This window comes from Ischnura elegans, chromosome 4, assembly GCF_921293095.1.
Source record: "Ischnura elegans chromosome 4, ioIscEleg1.1, whole genome shotgun sequence".
In the NCBI taxonomy this organism is placed as follows: Eukaryota; Metazoa; Arthropoda; class Insecta; order Odonata; family Coenagrionidae; genus Ischnura; species Ischnura elegans.
The window spans coordinates 53,454,002-53,480,057 of record NC_060249.1 but is presented as its reverse complement, the minus strand read 5'-3'; the positions used below and the strand labels follow the sequence as shown (position 1 = coordinate 53,480,057).

Sequence of the window (26,056 nt, the reverse complement as noted above, 5' to 3'; positions counted from 1 at the left end):
ATACAGGAAAATTATGTCTAACTAGTAAAAGAACATTGACAGCACAAGGCTTTTATGGAATGGTCTCTAAACAATTGCCATTGATCAGTATCGAATCCTAAAAGAAAGAAATATTAATTGTCAATGTATTCTTGAGCTCCTTTCTGACTATGTCTGTATGGTGCTGCTGATTTCAATATCAGATCAATCCCAGTTAATTAGATTGTTGTAGGCGATGGAAAGCGAATATACATCGATCAAGTCTAGATTATTTTGGCAATTTTTAATGAAGACCATTGATATTGAAAGATTATAGTAAAGAATATTATTATAAAAATTCTCTATCAAAACTCATGTATGGTTTTGTCTTTCCGTAAAGTTAATGGAATTCAATAACGTTGACTGTTTCTTCTGGGCCCGCATAATATGAGAACGAATATTCCCGCGTACATGCGAACGAATGAAATACTATAATGGTGGTAGTAGATGTTTTTGTTTACCTTTGGATTCCGCTAATTTAACTTGATAATAATGTTAACGAATCAATTGTTTACTAAATTCCGTCATTATAATACTGCATATCACTTGAAACACTGATTTACTGCAAATTATCCAACAAAGTCTACCTTGGCTGCTTTGCTTGACGTGTGCCTTGTGTCTGGACCGGTTTCTAAATTTCAGAATATTTGGCAACCGTGGTCTTCGACACGTCGTCTGAACTTTAGTTGGTGTTGTGTGTATTCCTGTAAATAATTTGAAGTTGTTTTTTTCTTGTGTTACTTGTAGATTGTAGTCTTGGCATAGATCTCATTTTAGACCATCTGCCGGCTAAAAAATATAATTCAAATGTTTTGAATTCCAATGCAGCATCCGCTATTTGACAGAAATGAAAATCGTTCAGCTTCGTCGTGGAAGACTCGTCAAAGTTGGGGTAGCTGTGTTGTTAATTCTCGCTTTTCTCTATCTTTTCGTTCCTTTGCCTGATTTTGGTGGTAAAGGGTCAATTTTAGAACCTCCCAGAGCTGCACCATTAAGAGCTGTAAGAGTCCTATTTCTGTATTAACAAGAATGGTTATGTGATTTCACGGATTATTGCCGGTTAAGGTCATATAAGTCTAACTATATCATAAGTTTTTACCTTACCTTTTAGGCACCCGTATTCAGTGGCGATAATTTAGGTAATTTTGAGCCGAAAGAAGTTGCCATTAGATCTGGTCCAGGAGAGAATGGAAAAGCACACATCGTCCACGATCAAGAGAACGATGCAGCACAGTCATTATCAGATTATGGGATGAATATGGTTTGCTCGGATGAAATTTCCCTTGACAGAAGTATACCAGACACAAGAATGCCTGAGTAAGAATTTGAGAATGACTATGAATTCGTTTTTGAATGTATGAGGGCTTTAATTCACGTATTGATTTATTTTAGGTGTAAGCACTGGAATTATCCTGAGGACCTGCCCCGTGTGAGTGTTATTGTTGTGTTTCACAATGAAGGATGGTCCACTCTTCTCAGGACCGTTCAAAGTGTGATAAACCGGAGTCCTCCCCAGTTTCTTGAAGAAGTTTTGTTAGTTGATGACTTCAGCAACAAAGGTAAGAGTCACGTCATGACTATTTGTTGGTAAATAGCAGTTCCATCATAGTTTGCAGTAGTGTCATAATTGTCTTGATTAAACCAATACAGTATGGCGAAGAATTTCAGAAAATTTTGGTCCATAGTTGATGAAGGCACTGATCCTATCACAATTTTTGTTAGAGGCGCGTTTGAGTTATATAGGAAGTGACGTGCAAGGATAGCAGTTAGTTGCGTTTATTATGGAGAAATTCTTGTCTCTATTAGTGAAGATATTATTATAATTTTAGTATAAATCATTTGTGTTCATGGATGTTAAAGGTGACAAGAGAGAAGAGAAAGCTACCTTTTGGTCTTCATCTTCAATTAAATCATCGTTTCTATCTAAAATGAAAAGAGTATGTTTGAAAGGTTGAAGTATTTCTCCATCAGAGATGACATCAAATAATAGCTTTAGTACCTTTTGAATTCCATTCTTTTGTTGACTGGGGAAACTTTTGTTTCATCTCAAGCACACTTCAATTCTGGCTAACTCCTTTGAAATATGATACAGTGTGTGTAGTGTGATAAATTACATGGAAAAAAGCAAGTTACTTGAATATAGCCCAATGAATCTATTAGGATTAGCAACTAGCCATCCCTTTTCCTCTTCCTGTCCATGTTTGTAAAAATTTAGCCTATATTGAGATGATGCAGCGGCATTAAAATGTTGGTAAGGAAGTAAGACGTGAGTTTTTTTTTCAATTATAAAATTTTAACTTTCCCAACCAGTCTGGATCCAGGCAGATGATGAGTTTTATGGTTACAAAGTGTATGTTGAATGTTTATTTTAAGTGTTTTAATGAATTTGCAAAATTATCACTGAGACTTAATAGCTGGATTAATTTCCCCTGGTATCTCTGATGAAAAATGCACACCTATCTGATGTTTTAAAGGAAGGCCTTAGATAAAATGTTTGGAGCTGATAATGAAGGATGTTAAAGAGGAGAATCACAAAGGTGTGTCTGGGTTAGCTCATAATAGAACCTAGTTGGGAACTGCAACAAACCAATCTTAAGATTTGTCAAATGAAACATCGCAATATTTCCACTGGATTTATTATGAGAGGACTATCTTATGATTATTTACCAGTGGTGACAATAACACCACATAGTTGTAAAATCCTCTCAGTATAATTTATTTTTTATTGTATCAGTTTTGGCTCCAGGATGATGGAAGCTGTGAGCGCTTTTTGTATTTATTATGAAAACTATGATGTAACTTCGAGTCGGTAGTAGAATTACCCAATTTGATTCATTGGAAATGGAAAATTGATGTATCTCTGTGAGAGTATTTATTGTTTTATTATTTATTTGTAATTTTAAGCAGCATTTTCTTAATTGGTTTTATTTGGGTTAATATTCTAGAACATCTAAAGGAACGGCTGCAGAAGTATTTAAAGAATCCGGTCTTGCAAGGAAAGGTGCGTCTCCTGAGGAATACCGAGAGAGAAGGCCTAATTCGTACTCGTGCCAAGGGAGCCAAAGAGGCTCGAGGGGAAGTCATCTTATTTTTGGATGCCCATTGTGAAGTAAACAAGAACTGGCTGCCACCTCTGTTGGCTCCTATTTACAAAAATAGGTAATGAAAGTTTATTTGTATATCATGTTTAACAATATTCATGAACGATTTTAATTTCTCCTGTTGAATACTACTGACAAATTCGTCTAGGCTCTCAACCAGGTTAATTTTGTCGTATATGCTGAGGTTTTGGAAGAAAACTTGTCTCTCATCTTCAAGGCTGTGTTACTCATTGAAAGTCCAATTTCACACTGAACTGATACGACTGTTCAGCGAGGACATAAATACTGTTCAGGTGTTGTTTGATAGGCTGTAGGTCTTTTGAAATTCTTCATGTTCTTCCTATGTTTTTTATACAGCTGATTACAGGTATCCATGTGTTGCTAGATAGTACATGGAGACCTGTAATCAGCTGTATAAAAACCTTTAGAGAAGAACATGAAGAATTTCAAAAGACCTACAGCCAATTAGACAACACCTGAACAGTATTTTTGTCCTTGCTAAACAGTCATATCGGTTCAGTGTGGAATTGGACTACCAATGAATAACACGGCCTTGAAGATGGGAGATTAGTCATCTTCCGAAACGTCTGCATATGTGACAGAATTAACCTGGTTGAGAACCTGAGAAGAATTTATCAACAATATTCATATTTATTTATATATATGCTCAATTTCATTTTATAATGCATTGAGTGAGTACACAACATGCATTGCCAGGTTTCATACTGGAGAGGTTCTAACCTCTCCAGTATGGGAGGCTAAAGTCAAGGCAAAATTAGGGAAATTGGGACTAGAAGTCATGAAAATGTCAGGGTAATTTGGTTATAGTAAGAAAAAACTCTGGAGGCATAGCAATATGATAAAAATCATGGCTGAACCTGCAGAGTTTCACTGAGAAAGCGACCAGCATCAGTCGGTAAACGTTGGGGCCACCCAAAAGTTGACTCTGCGACATAGCCCAAAAGTTTTTATTCAACATGACAAGTACCCACGAAAGTTTTGACAAAGTTTACTTCCTCTTCTTGAATCCTAACCTACCATTACCTAAGTAATTGTTGCCTCTTGCTACCATTACTCTGTTAATAGGTGTTAAATAACACAGTCAGACTGCTCTGATTGCATGTGAAATTAAGCTAATAGTCCAGGGCTGTATTTTATAACTTTCTACCTCTTAGCTGGGGGGGGGGGGGGTGAAATAGTTTCCATGGAATCCTTGGGTCATCACACCTCTATGTGTATCCTTTGGACCAGTTGAACCAGTGTGAATAATTGTGTATTGTGAAAATCAAAAACTTTTTGTGCTTTATTTGAACAGGACTGTCATGACTGTTCCGGTAATTGATGGGATTGACCACAACACCTTTGAATATCGTCCAGTGTATCAAGATGAGCATCATTATCGAGGCATATTCGAGTGGGGTATGCTCTACAAAGAAAATGAACTTCCACCACAAGAGGCGGCAACGAGAGAGCATAAGAGTGCCCCGTATAAGTAAGTACATAGGTACTGGAAATCCCTGGGTGAATGCATGGTTTCGAATCATGACTTTCATTTGTTTTCTTCTCTTTGCTCAAAAGTACCGTATTTCTCCAAATATAGTCCCCCTCTGAATATAGTACCCCCCCCCCCCCCCCTAATTTTGAGGCTTCAGTTTCAGGAAAAGTTAAAAAAAAGCGTTTGAATATAGTCCCCCCCTTTACTTTTACCACAGGCATTTTTGGAAAAAAAAAGGGGGGGACTATATTCAGAAATATACGGTAACAATGTATTGAAGAATTTTCTTCCTCACAAAATTAGCAACTGATCAAGGTCCTGGCATCTCATCATTTCCCTTACTCATATCACATCGAAGTAATAGCCTAATCAGAGAGCGAAGTTAATTGCTCAGGTCAGTTGAATCCACTCATTACAATAGTGGACTTGCTCAGTTTTCCAAAATGGAACACTGTGAAATAACAGATTTTACCTGAAAAAGTTTAAAATATAAAAAATTTCATGTTGCAGCACTAATCATTGACTATTATAGGATATGTGGGAAAAATTACAACATTTGGGTGTAATGGCCAAAAGTCATTGTTACATTCTTTCAGATAATCCATGGAAAACTGCTTTGAAAAAAATGACCAATATTGGCTGCGATTGGTTGGCAAAATATACCAAATCTGCTCATATTGTAATGCTATACAACTTATTATGCAAATTGAGCAAGGAGGTGCCTTTTGAAGTCATTATTCCTTTTAATATAACTAGACTTTTGTGGGATGGAAATTGGCGTCTTCCTGTTTTATGGAGGTGGAGAAAACCTGAGGTTAATGCTGTGCAGCTTTAATTATCTGCCTATCACTTCCGTTTTCAGTCACCTCAAACACTCCTACTCTCTCTATCCAAACCTACCCCATTTCTCTTATCCTCTATTTTCCCTTTCCTTCCCTTGATCACTTTTAAAAAATAAACTAGTTTTTCAATGAAATGCATACTGTGTCTAAAAATGTAAAACAAACACGATTCTAAGAAGTCCCTTTTTATGGAACTTCATTAGGGGAAAAATTTAAGTTTGAAAAGTAATAACCCTATATCTCCAAATATGGTCTTAATTTTTGTGCCTAAATTCTCTGGGATATTAATATCTATCAATAAGTAAAAGGGGTACCTTTATCATAGTCTCATTGGTTACTAATTAAATGTACTCTGTTACGATAGAGCTATTTTTAACCTTAATTTTCACTATAAAGTTATTAGGTGGAAAACCCAGTTATCTAGAATTTAGATAATGAAACCTGCAGTTGAAGTTGAGAATTTTGTATCTGATTGTAAGATAAATCCTTTTTTCTGCTTGAGTTGGGAGGGGGGAAAAAGTATTATAATTGTGCAAATATGGAGTTATAAATTATCGAAGCTACTTAATTTTTGAACCAATGTTGACCATTCCACAGTGACATCACAATGGTATAGGAATGGCTTGATGAAGCCTAACTACTTTGAGCAAAGATGTGAATAGTGACTGAAAAGCAGATGTAATTTAAGATAGAAAGTGTGTTTAACAGATACGTAAAGGAGTTCGGCATTTGAAATTCCTTGCAGTTAAGTGCCCTTATGTTGTTTTCAGAATGTTAATATTTTTCTGTGAATTCAGTACATATTTGCTCCAAATAATCATGGTTGTTTGGTATTTTAGTTTCTCAGTTAGTATGAGCCAGGCTTAAAATGTTCATAATTGAAATTGAGTTTATATTATGTATCTGCATAATATATTCAAAGCAAAGTAATATTATGTGATATTTGGGAGGAAAAATGGTATTAGATTTGGTATTAGCGTTATCAGGTAATTGAACTGACCATTCCCATATGCCTTACATGATGGATTCACTTTTTATTCCATCATTTGTCATTTTTTATTCATTGCAATGTCATTTTTTAATGCATAAGTTGTCATATAATTGAAGGAATTTGGAGGAGGGTCAGTATTCAAATACTGCTGTTCTGGTGGTGGCTAAATCTATCATGGTGTTGATTATTCTCATTTATAGATCTCCAACTCATGCTGGTGGCCTTTTTGCAATTGATCGTAAATACTTCTTGGAGCTTGGAGCCTATGACCCTGGTCTTCTAGTGTGGGGAGGTGAAAATTTTGAGCTGTCATTCAAGGTAACTTTGCTAAATGTTATCTTTTTTTTTTTTTAAATAGTATGGTAATATAAGAAATGTATGCTAGTTCTTTACATATAAGTATGATGTGAGCAGAGTATGTGCATGTTTTTTACTAGTATTCCCAAAAATATAAATGTTATTGGCCAAATTAATTTCTATTCGTGGACATTGATAATTTTATTGCTGATTTATACCTGGCAGAGTATAGAAAAAATATTTTATGATGAAATGCTAATGTCAATTTTGTCATCATCCATACCTATTCCTCTTTAAAGTTTGTTCAGATATTTGTTTGAAAGGCGTAACTTTGATGGCATCAAATTTCATTTCAGAAGATTAGGATGATCACCATCCCAAAGTGCTGATGTTAAAAATCTCAATTTTATTTTAAATTTAGAAGAATTACTGGTCATGTGTGTTTGCTGGCATGAAAATTTTGTATTTCCAAGTGTACACAATTTTCCACATCAGTCACCTCAATTCATCTCGAGTTGTGAAAGTGTTCAAAAGTTGAGTTTTTCTTCAAATGGACTCCTATAATGCTGGCATACCCCAAGTAATCTTCTTGGTATTTACTACTTCACTTGAATTGTAAAGCAATGAAGTTGTCTACCTGCTTCTTTCTTCACTGTGTTCTCTGAGTGCAGCTGATCTTTCCTGTAGATGTAACATCATCCTTTGCCTCAGCTGAACTGAGAGTGTTTACTATGTTCTTGGCTCCAAAGGTTCTGCGTTTTTTAATCTTGTTTTACATAGGGTTCAGATAATTGGAGAGGTTAGAACTGCTTTAATTTCTCATTATGGCATGCAATTGTACTAATGCACAAACAAAATTGGAACAGGCCATTTTGCCTTATCGCATCCATGCATTCTCGCATGTGTTTTTGTAATCTACTGCTTTATATGACACAATTTTGACTGTGCTTTCATTTCCATGTCCAATTGTTCGATTATGTGCCATTTGTAGAACGGCCTTAAAAGATTTTTGTATGGTATTTAAAAAAAGGATGAGTCGGTTCTTAAATTTTTTCGGTTCTCCGCACCGGTCCTTCTACACATCCAATTACATCCATCCCCCATCCAATTACATCCACATACACATTCTACACATCCAATCTTTTAAGGCCGTTCTACATATGGCACGTAATCGAACAATTGAACATGGAAATGAAAGCACATTCAAAATTGTGCTGTTTAAAGCGGCCTCCGGTCCGGTTCTCCACCATCAATACTTGGTTCTTGATATTCGGTTCAAATTATGAACTCTTATTACCTAAATTAATGACATATTGAAATAAGCAACCACAAGAAGTGAATGATAATAATTTCACAAAAGATGTAAAAAAGCAGGAAAGCTCTTTAAAAAACCGAAGATCGTCTCCATAGCTTTATTTGCCCAGTAAAAAAGTTTAAATAGCACGTTATTAAAGAATGTATGAGCAACCATTATGCCACATTAAATCAGGCAGCTACCGGTTCTTTCTCCAGGTTTTGTTTTGAAAAATTCAGCATTTTTATCCTATCTGGGTCTAAACTTTTCTTGTTTGACAGAAATATTGCCTGCTGTGCTAAACAGGCATTCACTGAAAACAGTAGTGGTCGTTATGATTACTAAAAACATGTGCAGTGATTGCAGAAGCAAAGATGAACTCTTGCCAGCGTTAAAAAAAAAAATATTTCAACTCTTTCATGTTTGCATAGTCTAGTTTTGTGAAAGCAACCCATTAGATAAGTAGATTGAACATATAAAACAGTTTTAAAGAATTGCCGGTAATGTTCTCTAAAAATGTGGCATTTAATTTATGAATGAAAACTGAAAGAATCTTGTGCCAGACACTGGTCATGGCCTTTAATATGCTGCAGACTATTTTGGATTTGGGCACCAAATTGGTTCTCTATACCAGTTCCACAGGCCAAGAACCAGCAGTACCAAGAACCAGGTACCAGAACCAACCCATCTCTAATTTAAAGTCAACATGGGTTTTTTTGGTGTTGAATGAAGATAAGGATTTTGTTTTGTCTCGTTAGAGTTTTCAGTTTAATATATAGAAACTATGTCTGTGCAATGAGGTACCGTAAAATCTCCATTTAACAAATTTATTGGAACTGGAAGAACCATAACTTTGCCATAGAGCTTTGACGATGGAAGTTAGGTGGTACGAGCTAGTTACCACAAGTAAAAATATGGCAGTTAGTAATGCATTGAAGTCACAGTGACAATTGCAAATGATGATGCCTTCATAGAAGCTTAATACGATTGGTATTCTGTTTGGCACACCCATTCTTCTGTGCCAAAACGCAGTACCATCCGCAAGTATGCTAGGTAATATTTAAATCCACTCATTTTTGCTGTTCATCCATTAATCCAGAGCGGAGCAATGGATGTAGTCATGCGGAGTGAAGCAAAAGATGGATCTGCTCTGAGTGAAACAATAGATGGAGCCGCACAGAGTGGAGTTTTTGATTCCCTTGCATATTTCTTATGGTAGGAATTATAAGAGTTGAACTACATATATCCTTCACTGAGCCAGAGCATCAAGCTTCCTCCATACCCTCCGCTCTGTAGGTCCCATACGTTAACCCCCTCAAAGCTAGGTGTGGAGCGGTTAAGACATGGTACCCTCTGCTGCGGTTCTTTTTACTGCTTGCTACACAAATAATGATGTAAAAATAACCTTTAAATGCAAAATACTATGTTTTTTTTCTCAATAATTTGTTATAGAGGGGCACTGATATGACTGTTACAGAGGGAGAGAGGTTCAGGAGGTTTTTTTGTGTGCATTTTCCATTGATCAGGTGTGGCACTGGTCAATCACTTCGAAATAGGGAGGTTCCCTTAAAATTTTGCTCTGTGGTGTATGGTGGTTTCATTGTAATGCTTCTAGTACCTAGACACACTCTCATAACTTGTAAATCACGATCACTGACTTCACATTAATCTCAGGACCATTGTACTGATGTTATTCATCATCCATTCTTAGAATGTATGGAAGGGAAGGGCAGAGGGGAGGAACTTCACCATTGGAGGGAAACCATTGAATGTTGATTTCTCATTTCAGATTTGGCAGTGTGGTGGGAGCATAGAATGGGTTCCCTGCTCCAGGGTTGGCCATGTTTATAGAGGATTTATGCCTTATAATTTTGGCAAATTAGCTCAAAAAAAGAAAGGACCTTTAATCACTATTGTAAGTACAAATTATTTACAATCATTAATTTCACCTATGTTATGCGGGACGATTCTAAAATAGATTTCTTAGCAGGCTTACTTGATTTGTTCGTATGATTTGATTTTAATCAATGAACATTCATGAAATCTATTCTTATTACCTAGGCATTACCGGACTGTGTAACATCAATGCATGCCATGACACTAGCACAATAAAAGATTAAAAAAATGTAGTATGTACATACTTAGTAATTGAAAACCAAAAAGTTGCCTTACTAAGCACTTTTACCTAACATCACAGATGTGGTGAGAGAAAAAATTATCAGCATGTGACAGAGTAAATAATTCAGAGGCAAGAAATTTTCTGAAAAAAAAACATTGAGCAAAATTTGTTTCAAATATTCATTCTGCACGCAATCGTATTAATGAAAATATTATTGAGTCTTTTGTATGAAAGATGGTAGCCATATTCTGAGCAATTTTTATTTTGTAATAGTTCACTCACACTAATTATTGGAAATAAATCAGCATTTTTACTGAGAAAAACTCTGGTTACTTTCTGAGGTTATGAAAACTTAAATAATAGTGAGCCTCTATCACATGTGCAATCATGAGAAGCCTCTGCTTATGGCTACTTGTCAGTGTTTGCATCAATTGAAAATTACAGTGAAACCTCTATTTTACACTTTTGAATGGACCACTTACAAAAAGTGCAAAATTGAGGATATTGTAAAATAGAGTATCATTATTTAATGGCGGTATTGTTTGGGACCTGATAAAAATGGTGCAAAATCAGGGAAAATGTATAATGGGGGAATGTAAAATCGAGGTTTCGCTGTAGAGTCTGTAGCTAATAATTGTTGGAAGAGGGGAGGGAGTTATTCGTTTGCATGGTGATAGATTCTAGAAATTCTGCTTAATGTCCTTTTTAATTTTGAGTTTAATTCTTTCTCTCTAATGTGTCATTTCATTTTTTTTTGCCTCAGAATTACAAACGGGTGATTGAGGTGTGGTTTGATGAGAAGTACAAAGAATATTTTTACACCCGGGAGCCTCTTGCAAGATTTTTAGACATGGGTGACATTCGAGAACAACTGGAGCTGAAAGAAAGGTTGCAATGTAAGAGCTTTAAATGGTTTATGGACAATGTAGCCTATGATGTGCTGGACAAGTATCCTGAGCTGCCACCTAATTTGCACTGGGGTGAAGTGAGTATGCATTTCTAATTTCTTTGGATATTTGAACATTTATAGGTACATTTTCATGTGATTTTCATCCCAAGTACAGTGCAACCTCGATATAACGACACCCCACGGTGCACTGGTAAACACTCGCTATAGCGAATTGTCGCTTTACCGGAGGTGGAGCAAATAATAGCCAATATACCTGTTGCGAACAGATATACAGGAACAGGAGTGGTGCGGTGACAGATAAACATCTATCTGATAAACGTAAGCATAAATCCAGACGAAAGGCGATGTTTTTTGCATCACTAAATTTCCTTACTCAAATAACGACTAACTATTCAAACAATTTATAAGCGCCGCACTGAATAAAAATCATGCAAAGCATTGTTTCGTCAATCATTATATTTATCGAACGACAGTTTACCACGTAAATTTGAGACTGAGCACTCCATTAACTTCATTTCTAACAGATCGCTAGCAATTACAGAGGTTAAGGAGTCTTGATGAAAGTCTTCCGGCGGTGAAACCCTCGCTATGGCGAGAGCCAACACCGAAAGGGTCTCGTAAAAACGAATTTTTTAACAAGCTTATTATAGGGTCAATTGACGGTGCATCGGCTATCTCTCGTAATAGCGGGGGTGTCGCTATAGCCCGTACTCGCTTTAACGAGGTTCCACTGTAATTGATTACATGTATTTAAAGCAAGAAAAGCAAACTTGCTTTGCCCAAGGCCACAAAAATACCATTTACTCGTGTAAAAAATGAAATAAACATTCGTGAAATACGTTTTCACCCAAATCTTGCTCTCAATGTTTGGTTTATTTGTGTCTGAATTAAAATGATGGCTTTTCTACATTGAGTATGTTGTAGTAGTGGATTTGCCTAGTGCTCCAATTTTGGAACACTGCATAATAAACAAATGGGAAGAGATCATTATTTTCAGGTATTTTGTTTAATATGTATTTTTACGTACAGTATGTAAAATTCATGGTAACTTCCGCATTTTTCATACCTTTGGCATAAATGGGTTGAAAATTCCACAATGCGATGATTGCCTTTGCCTCGGTCAGAATTCTATTCTGCTGCAAGATTATTTTCTTTCTGAATGGAAAATCCCTCATTTGAAACTTTTGTTACTGAATGTTGACAACAATATTTTGTATGAAAGATGAAGAATTCTTTAAATAGTTTGGTATAAGCTTTTGTCATTTCATCATGGACTAATTTCTTGGTTAGTAAATCTTTCGACTAAGTTCCATAGTTTTTCACTTTAAGGTATTCATAGTGCTCAACAAAAGTTTTCATGTCCTATTTACCAGTTTAAATTGGGTGTGAGTGATAGACGATAGCCTGACAAGGAATGCAATACCTCTTGATTTGAAGTTATAAGTGTTGCGATGTCTTGATGCGATACCATGTGACGATGATGCTGATGCTCCCCAATGTTTCTTGCTTCTTTTAAGCATTAGTTAAAGGCATTTTGCATCAATCCTTCTTGTTATGATCATATTTTAAATTTAAAAATTCTTTACAATCACGGAACCTAGCATAAGGATGTGTGTTAATACTGTCAAGTTTAGTCTTGTATCACAAAGGTTTTGTTGTGAATTTGTGACTGATGATGCTGTGATTCAATGTTTAATCTTTAGTTTCCAGTTTTCTGTTCTCCAGTCAGCTATTTTTGAAGCATTCTAAGGAAATACTGGTTTGATTGATGAACACTTGAAGTTCATGAATGTAGTCATAAAATTTCATGCACGAAAATATACAGTGTAACCACAGTGATAAACAATGCGATAGCCTTAAGGTAAAGCCTACAGCTCAAAAGCTGTTAGTATTTATAACTATTTATTGGAAAAATGTTAAAAAAATGGATTTAAGCATGCATAAATGTCATTTAATCATTATTCAGCGATTTCATCAGCAATAAATAATTTTCAAAGAGAGTTAATGAAATTTCTACTGTGTGAAACTTGTGAAAGTGACATCTTAGGGATGCATTAAACTCCACAACAATAGTCTTTATGGGAATTGATGCCTCGAATAGTGCTGTTTCAATTAATTGTTTCTTTTCATGAAAAAACTTAAGTGTGTTAATCTAGAGTGGGTATATATCCAATTATATTTATTTATTCTGCTGATTTTTTCCTTTTTTTAATATGATTAGTCGTGCCTATGTAATCAAGCAAGTCCAATTATGGCCGCTGTATTTGTCATGTGCCTGTAAAATGTGTGCACTTCTGAAGTATTTCACATGAAAATATCACTGACGACCTATTTGCAACTCATTTTTTTTTCTTTTGTGTGTAGTTGCGCAGCGTTGCCACTGACAAATGCATGGACACAATGGGACACGGTCCTCCAAGTCTAATGGGTGTATCACACTGCCATGGTCATGGGAGCAATCAAGTGCGTAATAAGTAGAATTAGTAGTGGTGTACAAAATTGTTGACACAGCTTTCTAATATGTATGTTCTTTATGTTGGTAACATTGAACTTTTAGCGTCATCATTATAAGTCCTAGTATTGATTTGATGCAGCTCTCCATCCCACTCTCCTATTTGTTTGCCTTTTCGTAATGATGTACTTTTTCTCTTTTACATTCTTTATAACATGTCCTATGTAATTCATTCGTGGATGTCCCTAGACCTTCTTCCCTTCTTATAATTATTATGCCATTCTGGCAAGATTGATTTATTTAGTGGTAATTCATTCATCCTTTTCCCAGATTGGTCACATAATAATTCAGTGAGGAAATGGCCATTCTTCTCGCACTTTACTTGCTCAGTACTGAAAATCTACAAACTGCTACCATGTGGAACAAAATTTTTGGTTGATGATGAAAATCCTTCCACAATCTAGCTACAACTTCCTCTTCCTGTGTGATTATGTGTATTTTACTTTTTTACTGTTTTTGACCAGTTCTTGTTTCACAACTTCATGACCCAATTTCTTGTTGCTGCATTGACCTCAAGGGCTTTGTGAGTCTTGACTTTTTGAATTTCAAGGGCGTTAAGAGTACTATTCAACTCCCGCTAGTCTAGCAGGAATTGCTAATGCAGATTATTTGCTGATATGTAATGTAGCCTATATATTGAATTTATGTCATCCATATCCAATACTTCTGGGATATTTAATAATAGATACCTTTGGCTTTTGAAGGAATGAAAGGAATGGGGTTGTTCTGTAATCTCTCATTGTTCAAAATTGGTGAGCCTTGTCATAAGAGCCCTTAACTCTTATTAACATTCGCCCAAGTTTGGTAACCAATTCTGTCTTTTTTTTTCAATACTCTATTACAGTTGCTACGTCTAAATGCCAAGGGGCAGCTAGGTGTTGGAGAGCGATGTATAGAAGCTGATCTTCAGGGAATTAAGTTGGTATTTTGTCGTCTGGGAACTGTAGATGGTCCATGGCAGTATGATGAGGTAGAGTTATTTTACAGCTACATATATGCTAAGTTTGTTAGCTTAGCTCCTTTTATGCTTATAAATTTCAGTTTGATAGACCTATGATAATTTTTGTATTATTTAATTATTCCCTGGTTGCAACAAATTCTTGTTTAACAACTTCAAGTATGACTCAATTTCTTGTTTCTGTCTTGACTCCTTGAGTTACGAGTAGGGACATGCAAAAATCACAAATTTGATAACACGAATTTTTGCTCGAATTCCGGGGTTTTCGCGCGAACATGGGAATTTCATGTTAATAGCGATTTACACCAATTCATGGGCAATTTTCACCAACTCAGACACGATTTTCATCATTTTTTCCTCTGCTCATGCTTCTCCGACGAAATTGTTTTTCGAGGCGTATATTTACGACGTAATTTTTTCACTGCATTGGCCGCTTTTCGACGCAACGAATTTCTGCGGGCAACCGTGAAATACAGAGAGATGTCTCATTTTGAAAGCGGCCTGAATTTCATGGCGCCGTGCCGAGAATGGCGGCCGACGAAAAGTCATCGCATCTGAAAGTAGCCTCAAGGTAGCACTGTAAGGTGTATTTCACGCCATAGACGGCACATCGCCGGGCCGGACTGAAATGGGCATCTTGCTGACCGTCAACAACGCCGTGCCGTCAACTGTGTGATTCGACTTATTTGTAGACATCCATTGAAACCAATGGTTATTTGAAAGCATGGTGCCGTGCCGTTGACCATGGCCGGAGCAAAGCCGGTTTGTCTAAAAGTGGCAAAAAGCGGCGGTGCGCCGTCTATGCCGTGAAATGCACATGGAGCTACACGGAGGCAGCTATCAGCCGAAACAATTTATTGCCGGCTGCCGTTCCCGGCAAAGCTTTGTGAAATTCAGGCCGCTTTCCGATGAGACGAGTCTCTGGATTTCACAGCACTGTGACGTGAACGGTGGCCCGCTGAAATTCGTCGCGTCGGTGAGCGGCCAATGCAGAGAAAAAAATTTATGATTTCCTCAAAGAAACACATCCGAAAAAGTCCATTGTTTGACAGGAGGATGTCTAAACCGCATTCACTTGATGCCTAAATAGTAGCCGAAATGCCGTGAGAATCTAATGGTTGACTCACTCAAATTATTGGAGGGTTCAAGGTATCCTAATGCACACACATTCTGTAGAGAGTTAACCCTTTTGCTGTCACTGAAAGCATGGCTCTCAATCAACATCAATTATTTTAACGTTAAAATAACACTGATTTCAGGGCAAAATAACATAGCTTATGTAAATATATAACACCACTTTTGGCTATAAAATAACCCCATCTTTTGCATGTCCCTAGTTATGAAGTAGACAAGAGTACTGCTCGATTTTGAGATCAATATGCCCCAATATATCAATATGCAGAAATAATCAATATATCAATGTGCAGAAAACCGAAACTTCCTCAGAACCTGTATTGGTCTCTGTGGATGTTGCTGTGTGCCTGAATGAGTTTGTTCTATAGCTGCTTGTTCATTGATGTTTGACAATTTGCAGTTAAAAATTTCATGTGTACTCATCTGAACAATAGAAAACTTGAAGGTTACATATATTATTCCACAAATTTTATGGTGGTTTCAATGTTTCCAAGAAGTTGCTGGTTACTTATGTTAATGAATAAAAAGTTTTGGCTTTGGCCTTGATGATAATTTTAATATGTAGTGCATGCAATGAATGAATCTGGTAATACCTGTTGTGACTAATGCCCATGCCATTGAACCATTGGATATAACTGTGAAATTTGGGGTAGAATTGAGACTATACACCTTTTTGACATTTTGTCAAAATTATTTAGCAAGTTCATTGCTGCTTCAGTCATACTGACTGAAATGCATACTTGATCTTCTTGCTGCTTTGGTTATAATGACCAAAGGATGAGTCACTTTTTTGACCTCTCGTAGTTGGTCGTAGCTACTTTGACTCTGCATATATGATGCGACCAACATGGCACATGTAGCGGAATGCCCACAAAAGCTCAATTTGAAAGGATCCAAGTATTCAAGCAAAAGGGAAAAGAAAAACACTCTGGTGCAATGGTTGAATTCGTCTAAAAATCTGTGGCAGGGAATGCGTTAATGATAAAATTATGCAATCACTTCTTTGCTAGAATAATTTATTTTAACTTTATGGTGAGATTGAAGCCTTTCATATCTTATCAATACACCCATGTCTCGTTAGCGCAAGGGATGCGTTCCTTGGGGTCTTTGCGCTATACGAATTTGCGTTATACGAGAGCGTTTTAACATTGGGAAGATAGGGATGCGTTCCTGGTAGCATAGGTCTTGGGTATTGAATTTCCTCTAAAACATATATATTCCCATAAATAGCCTTAGAAAACATTATTTATATAAATGTTTCTTGTTTAAAACATCTTTAAAGATAGTATGCACGCATTTGAAGACTTTTATTCACGTTAAAAATAATTCTTACGTGCTTTTTAAATTCCCTCCTGTCGTGCAGGTGGGCTAACATCTGCTATCTCAGGGGATCGTAATGCGTTGCCAGCAGTTGACGATTTTTCAAACTTGTCTAAAAGCAACTATTATGTCACCCAGGCCCTTTTGTCGCTCATCGAAATGACAGGAAAATGCTACTTTGAATGCCATTTCATAGCTAGCGGAGTTAAAGAATGATAAATCATTTTAATTTGAAGTCCTCCGAGTCATTATAGCAGCTACGTGAAACAGTCTTTAAATGCCTTGAAACCTGACCCAGGTTTTCCTTCCCTGAAAATGAATGAACGAGATTGCATTCTTTTCCAAAACAATATCGTCTCGTCAACACTAAAAACTGGTTGAGGGGGAAAGGAGCCACTTTCAATCACAGCTTGGAGTTCATCAGAAAATGTTGCGGTGACTGCGCTATCAACACTTGCAGATTCACCTGATATCGCAGCACTGAAAATACCTGCTTGCCGTTTAAATTCTGGAACCAACCGGAGCTTTCACTAAATGTCTCGGAGCGATTACCACTCTCGTCTTTTTGTACTGATTCACTATGAACTTTCCGTATGTGTAGACCGCTTGGCTGAAGTTGGTCCGGCTGAGGTCACTGATGTTTTAACTTCGTCTTTATTCAGAATAAGGCATCGTGCGTTTAATCTTCCGAGCAATATCGCTTTGACGTTCTCCATTTTCAAAGCAATTGACCTCTTTCAATTCCTCTTCTAGGTTTATAGTTTTTATTGATAAATTCTTGATATTCTACACGCATTCCTATTTTTTTGTCATATTCTCTTGGTTTTTACTCTGTATGGCTCTATCTATATCACCTTCCACTGCTGAACTGTATTCCTGAGACGTAGAAGGCATACGACTGCGGGGAGGGAACGAAGCCATTGTGTTTGAGACTCTATAGCGGAACCTTTTATGTGTTGATGCTATTCATGCGCCACTCAGCCACCGCTCCATTTCTCCCCCGTGAATACCGATGACCTTGAAGGCTTTAGCGTAGACTCTACCTGGAAGTCAATCGCCCGATTACCTATGACGGCAAAAATACGTCTCAAACCGTATTGCTGAAAAAAACTCATTTCTACTAGCCCCACGCTTAATTAACGATCTAAATTATTCATTATTATTCTGGTAAGAAGACGAGATAAATTACTTCGGTAGGCCGGCTATCTTGACCCAATGATGAGTAATACTTTTGGCCATTGCACAGCAATGGATTTCGAATAATATATCAACAAAAAAGAAGATTTGAGGCAAGCAATAATATGAATATGCGTAAAATGATAGAAATTTCGTGTGTACTTAGCGCAAGTTCACGTTTTATCACGAGAGCGTTTAAGATTTTTGATTAGGCTACACTGCGTTGCATTCCCCGAGGAACGAATTTGCGCTATATCGAAATTGCGCTAATCGAAATTGCGCTATACGAGACATGGGTGTACTAGCAAAATTTCAGATTTATAATAGTATAACATGTGTATTAATATGTTCATGTATTCAATGATTTAATATATTTTCAGGTTTCCAAAACAATGTTCCATAAGGTTCATAAGAAGTGTATAGCATTGCATCCCCAGACATCTCACCTGTCTCTAATGCCTTGTGATAGTATCAACACTTATCAGCAGTGGGTTTTCAAGGAAATTCACCCATCATGGTGAAATAAACTTACGTGAATGACGTGATTAAGCCTGCTGCTCGTTGTGAATGCACATCACTGGGACCATATCACTGCAATAAATTTGGTGCTATGTCTAATATAATGGAGGAGCCATACGTATACGTGCAAGATGAAGATGTATAGTTTAGAGACCCACCTGCCGTACAGTGCCTTATTTGAAATCATGAAGGTACAAATATATGAGTGACTTCAGAGCCCGTTCAATAATGGTGGAAGAAAAGAAATATTTTAAGACATCTCTGAAATATGTTTGGCCTCTTTGATGAGTTTTTCTTCACCATCTGAAAGCCTTTTAGCATGAAGTCCTTGTGAATGGAATTTCAAGAAGAAAATGCAGTTTTTAATTTGGAGTGTGAGTACTGATGTTGCTTCCCTTCTTTACACTGAGAGCATATGTTGGTGGTTGCATGATCATCAAATGAATTAGGGAGAGCAAAATATTAACTTTGTGGATGTTAGCTTTTAATGATTAAAAAAACGTAAGGGCTAAAGAGTGTTTGTACTCTCTCTGCTGGTTATTTTCATGCACCCTCCAGTGGAATTCTGTCTGGTGCATAAATTATTTGAACATAAACCAATGTACATCATGCAGTAGAACCTCTGATTCACGAAATTGTCAAAAGTTTATTAAGTATCTCTCCAGTTTCAACCCTTATGTATAGGATCGCCACCAGTTCAGGAACTGTTTTAAACTGCTGACGTTTCGATGGCCGAGTGAGACATCAAAACGTCGACAGTTATGCAGTTCCTGACCCGGTGGCAATCCTGAGAACTCTTCACTCAGTCTGTTTGTCGGGAAAGCACTAGATCTTTCTGGGTATTATTTTTTTATGAAGTTCTTTTGAGTTTTCGTCTGGGTCAGGATTGTGGCTGTTGCTGATGTTTCTACCGCTGCCTCTGCTATATGTTTCTTCGAATCTAATAGCCAAAATCCTGACCAAGTTTGAAACCTGAGAGAATTTAGTCACTATCATTCTCTGAGAAAGCTCTTTTTCCCTCATTTGGAATAATGTTCTCATTTGGTTGCTCAATGGTCAATTTACCAGGGCTCTTGGGCCACTTCCTTGGTAACTTGGAAATTCAGGAAACTTCATCTTATCTTTGGAGTTTTGGAATGTCAGGAAAAATGGGAAGTAAATCGGAAAAAATAATGTATGGGGCAAAATTGTGTCACTTCTCTGACCAAATGTTTAATCAATCACTTTATAAGAACCCTAATTTCTCAAGAGACAAACACAAAACCACAGAAGCTACGATCTATGAATGTGTACTGAGTCAATGTGCAAAATCTTCTGCTGAATTGATTGTTAGCTAGGATCTCCAGCTTTCAGAAATATCTAATACCCCTCTCTTCCATTAACCCTTATAGTGCGGCAGGCGATATATCGGGTTTTGATGCTCGGGTGAAAAGTGCGGCAGGCCGATATATCGGCTCTTACGTAGTCCATTATTTAATTTGCTATAACTCATTACATTGATATATTTTATTTCAGTAAACGTAAAAATATTTTGTCAATATTAACTATTTTAACCTCGATAATAAAAAAAACGCGTATGGATACGTAATAAAATAGCTTAGTTTTTTTTTCTCCTAGTGGCTACATTTTATGAAAATAACCTCTGCATTTCTTGCCAATACCCCAGGAAGAAGGATAGCACTAAGAGCGTTAACATTCAGTCATTTTTAGCATTTTTAGTCTGTGATTTTGCAGACGGGAGCAGTTACCTTTCATAAACCATTTGATTAATTGAGTGTAAAATTTTAAGTGTCTCTAACTGCATACAGTAAAGCTTCTATTATCCTTGCTGATGATGAAAAAAGCACAAATAGACAGAATGTATTCGTGGTGATCACTTATTCAGTGTTCTAGCCTAGACATTGGTGAAAGTTGTCATAAAAATTTTATTATTTTTTTTTCTCCTCCCATACTTTCTGTGCATCTTATGTATGCATTCCTCTGAAAAACTAGTGTTTAGAGGAGGGGAAGAGTAGGAAAGGAAAGTTAGGGTATTGTTTTGGGGGACAGGCTTTGTAAGTAATTGGCAGATAATCCAATGAATGATAAATCAAATGAAAGAACATTGAGGCACTAATACATAACAGAGGTTCTACTGTATGTAAAATTTCAAGGGATGTGTTTGGAAATATTATAATTTAAGTTGCTCATTCCAAAAGATATAAGAAGTTGCTGAGTCATATTTGGACAATACCAACAGTGCTTTGTGCGATTAAAATCAATAAGGATCCCCTTACCCAAGGCCTCTTTGCAGCTTTCCCTTGTGGTGTGTCTGGAGAGCCTCTGCATTCGACTTTGAAATGGTCAAGGCACATAAAGTGGAGCATCTGCAGCATATCTGTAGTGTATCTGTTACACAGCAAGGCTGTTTTTTTCAATGTTCCTGCAATATGACTCAAGTGCCTCCAACTGTCCTTGTGTGAAGTGACCCCAATTTTCTCAAACTCTCACTATAGTGAAGCATTTAATTGATTTTGAGAATTCTCTGGGTTTCTGGGAAGTTTTTGCATCCCTGGCTTGGCAAATCGTGTGAAGAGTTGCAATTTACTCCAGATGCTCAACGTAATTATTATATTGAGGTCTGATTTATTGTCATTGTGGATGGTGGAAAGGAATACCCTTTTTTGTGGAAAAGGCATAATAATGCTATAAGCAGCATATTTTTGACAAATAATGTGCTTGCTTATGAAATAATATTATTTTATTTGATGCTGTTTTTATGAGACCAATTTGAGATTAAGTGCGTAGATAAATATTGTAGAAAAATTAAGAATCTTATAGTGCAATCAAAGTGTACATATAATGTAACTAAGGCAAATGTGCTTTCATGAATTGGAAGTATACATGATTAGTGGGACCAGCTCTATTCCACCATTATGGTTATCAATGAAATACCTGATGTTATTCAATGCTTGTTCGTGACTTCGTTTTTGTTTAATATGTGATGGGTTTTTGTGAGTTTCCTGCGTGACTTTAATTTTAGCTTGTGGTGGTTTTACCTGTAATTGTTTTATTTTTATACACATAGAATGGTTTTCGTTCAGTATTATTTCAGATTTTTTTTCCAATGGAAATTCACTTATTTTGAGTACAGGAAAGTGTCCACAGAGTAAAGTTTCTAGCGCATCTGTTACATTGGCTATTGTTTTGGAGAGGATCTTTTGTCAGAATACTGACAGGAAGACTTGAAATGTACATATGATACTTCACCATTAATTTATAGGACTGAGTGGATCTATAGTGGTTGTGTGTTAATGACTAATTGTCATGCATCGAAAGTACAGCCATACAAGTTGTGATATATCTTGTGTGGCATTATGTATTTATATCTACTGTGATAAATTTTTATCTTCTTCTTACTCTTTCTTTATAATTAAAAAATACTGTTTGGGGAAATATTTCTGTAGAATAAAAGTTTAGTACTGCGTTCCACGGAAACATGAATGTTTTGATTTGTATGCTCGGGCAGTTCATGCTCATTAAAGTAAAACTATTTCTGTTTTACTGATAATTAGTTACAAATACAGCTTTTTTGTTGAATTGGGTACTTTTTAGTATGAGATGCTTCTGTGCACATGGTTATTGTCCAATGTTCACAAAGGGTAATCATTGAAGCATCTTGTGTTGTTTGACGTAACTGCCAGAAACTATAAATCAGGGGTGCTTTATGAATTAGTGAAGTAAATAATTTGATAAGTATTTTTATTTTTTTAGTATTCGTTGCTTCATGTGTTTGTATCAACCTGTTTGAATTAAGTAGTTCAACTGAGAAAACTGAAATTATGTTCACTCATACTATATTAAAATTATTCAATTTCGGTTAATTATGTATGCAGTATACCTACTTTGTGTATGATGCACAATATTTTAATGGGAAAGGGATGTGATTGGAAATTTCAACCCTTAAAGTAATGGATTCTGTCATACATTTCATGGGACATGCCCATGATTACTCATACTTAATTGCAAATTTACTTTGATCTTTGGAATATTTTCTGTGACGCAAGGTCTAATTCATAGAAAATTACTTATTTTTTTATGAAATCCCTACTATGCATATTTATGATAAGGTTAGCAGTCAGGTGAAGAAAAATTAGTCATCCTATGGTATATAAATGGGGATTTATTTCTTCTTCTTCCGCATTAAGCACCCCAGGATCAAGTTTAGCATTGTTATCCTATGAAATATAGCCATTCGTACTTTGATACATATGTACATATTTCTGAAATGTACAGTGCTGCATTTTTTTCCTTTGACCAAGTGTTGGTCAGTGGCGGATCTATGGAACTATCCTCCTTGAATATCCAATTTACACTAGAGAGAATGTTAATTTTGTTTGAACTCGCAATACTTCTAGGAGGTTACCCCCTACATAGCCTCACCCTCCCCCCCCCCCACGTTGTCCTGTTTCCGCCACTGGTGTTGGTCAGTGGTTCCCACTCCTAGAATTAGTAGTTTCTGAGCAATATTGATTGCTATTTCAGTTCTTGGTTCCATGGCTCACTTTGGTGTGGCAATGCGTAGCTATTATATATGGGTCGAAATGAATCTATTTCACAATTTTATACATGTATGTTTGCCCAAACTTGGCCAGAAACTTTACTAAGTTACTTTAATTGTACATTTCACTTGTAAATGTGGAAAATGATTATTATAGATAATTTAATATACTGTCAAACTAAATTGTTAGTTTTGAAATTAATCCTTAATCGGTGACGTGCGGTCTGAGAGACCGCTGCGTTTCTAAAATTATGAATATTTTCAAAATTGCTATTTCAAAATATCTATAATCCTCGTGAGCGTCATAATTTTGTATGGTAAGGACAGAGCATTATTAAAATTCAACGGTCTTATTATTTATTACTGAAAACTTGGAACGGAATTTGATTAGCTGTCCGTGAGACCTCACGGCATTGATTTGAAAAAAAAACGATAAACGTAATGCTGTCGGAAATGATTGAAAAAGTTGATAAAAACAATTCTCAGTGATTAATCAAGAATAATAATAATTATTATTAATTTGTTATTAAGCATTTGCATTTTTAGTTGCATAACGTGGATAATTAAGTATTTAATTTAAAGAAGTACGATAATAATAACTCGATTGTTTTTTATATCAGTTTTTTGGTCCTGTTTCAAATAACAATTTTTATTAAAAATTGGTTCATATTGGAAATGATTGATATTAAATATAAGTTTTAGAATAGTCAAGCAGTCAAAGAAACATTAAAATAAGCAATAAAAATGACTTTGCAATGTTTTATGGCTTTTTGTTTTATTGCGGTCTCCCAGACTGCACGTCACTGGCAGTGTAACAAGAATTGCACGTCACTGGTTAGGGGTTAAGTGAAGAGAATATAAAAATTAATTGCTAGATTTTCAGGTCATGCCCTCGATATAAATTTTACTTCCATTTAGAAGCTACTATAGGGATTTAGCAATTGAGTAAGCCTTTCCTTTTTTCTCTGTGAACATCAAAACCTCAAAGTAATAGTTTGATTTTAATCCTTTTTTCCTTAAATTTCCATTTGGGATCCTGGTAATCACAGTTGTAATTAAGATGTCAGAATGATGAAATATGCATTTTTGTTGGAGGCGTATTCGTCTAAAGGAAGAAGTGTGTTATATTTTCCTGTCAGCTTTGATATTCTCTCTTTTGTAAATATAAAGAAACGTAGCTAGAAGTGTGAAAGCTGCATGCACACAATAAGATGAATTCATAGTGAAATAAATGGTTCTAATATTAAATGCTTCCATCATTATTAATGTTGTCCATATTTTAATATTGATTTGACTATCCTTTTAATAATAATTTATTCTGTAAATAATTCAACCTGATAAGCACACAAATATTACATATCAGCTTTTAGGAAAGAGGCTCACCTCCTTTAATATGAATGACAGTGGGCATATGCCTGTATACGTATTGATCCAGATCTACCAATAGGATAAGCAATATGCAGGCCCAATTTAATATTGATAAAGGCTGTTTTACATGGGGCACGTAATTGTGCAGGTCAGAACTGCATTAATTTCTCACTATGGCATGCAATTGCATGAGTGCCCAAACAGAATTAGTACAGGGGCTATTTGGTCATCTCATGTCCATGCATTCTCACATTTATTTGGCAATCCACCACTTTACAAGATGCAATTTAGACTATGCCTTGATGCATGTCAGATTGTGCAATTACGTGGCTCATGTAAAACGGCCTTAATACTCTGCTAAAATTAAATCCCAGGGTGGAACTTGCCTCCAAATATCACATGGCAATGAGCTTGTTTATAAATTTTACTTTATTGTTGCTTGTGATAGTTTGAAAAACTATTTGCCGTATTTTTTCGGTTTTTTTAAAATTCATAGGGTACTTCTCGAGCTATTCACAGCCAAAAAAGGCCTTGACCCTTTTGCTGGTAAATTGATTTCACGTACTCATGTTGTGCTCTTCTGCTGCTCCTCGTCCTCTTGTATGGGCCTTGTGTAGTTTGTTGTTTATACTCTTGCAAGCAATTCCTTTCCTCAGTGATAGATTCTCCCTGAACAAGTATACTATAGATCCCTTATGACATCTCCAACCCGTGTAAAGTATGCAGCAAAATTTGCATTTTCCAATTTTATAGGTTTGAGTAAATGCTGACTGGGAAGATAATTTGTTATTCTTGACTTATCTTTCCCTTCTATCCACAGGATTCCCATAATGAGTCACAATTTAGGGTGAAATTGAACAACCTCATTTCAGTCAGTGTAGAAATATTGCTTGGTTTGACTTGGTTTCTTAAACGTGATATAGACGTGTATATAAACCTTAGCTGAAGAAGAAATTTGAAATATAAAGTTTCTGAATTATATTTTCATTTAGCAAAAAACATGCAAAATTTCATGTAAAGTGGACAGAGGTGCTATCACAGACAATGGAGTACCTAAAAGTTCCTCTCTGGTTCTAAAATATTGATAGTGTTTTCAGGGATTTAGCACAGGAATACATAACTGGTTTTATTTTTTATACTTAAATGATATAATCTTTCCGTGTTTGTAAATGTATTTTTTATGTATAAATATTCATTATCTACCCTATCATTTTTTTTAATGAATATAAACAAGGAAACGTACAAGTTATGTACTTATTTTTTTCAGTGGAAGGTTTCTTTTCAACTTAGTATCAGTCATAAAAAGCTGATGTGATCAGAGTAATATGGAAACAGGTAGTCAAATGGATAGCTATTGTACTTTTTTTAAACCTAATTGAATATTGTGAGCAAGTAATGTAATCAGGAAACTTACCAAATTTTAATATCATGTCAAACAGTGAACCAAGGACAGTAGGTAATG

At 36.0% G+C, this 26,056-nt stretch overlaps 1 protein-coding gene across 2 annotated transcripts; it reads left to right on the top strand.

Moving 5' to 3' along the window:
• The first annotated feature begins 623 nt into the window (after nt 1-623).
• LOC124157486 (N-acetylgalactosaminyltransferase 7) lies at nt 624-22,090 on the top strand. Of its 2 annotated transcripts, none has more exons than XM_046532221.1 (12): nt 624-724; nt 847-1,018; nt 1,130-1,335; nt 1,411-1,577; nt 2,964-3,177; nt 4,435-4,611; nt 6,648-6,765; nt 9,828-9,953; nt 10,921-11,142; nt 13,432-13,530; nt 14,424-14,549; nt 18,548-22,090. In XM_046532221.1, exons 2-12 carry the CDS (start codon nt 866-868, stop codon nt 18,686-18,688), a joined length of 1,749 nt encoding a protein of 582 aa, XP_046388177.1. In that variant the 5' UTR covers nt 624-724; nt 847-865; the 3' UTR covers nt 18,689-22,090. The 2 variants fall into 2 exon arrangements, with proteins under 2 accessions (XP_046388177.1, XP_046388178.1); XM_046532222.1 differs by having other exon boundaries at nt 642-712.
• Nucleotides 22,091-26,056: the final 3,966 nt, after the last annotated feature.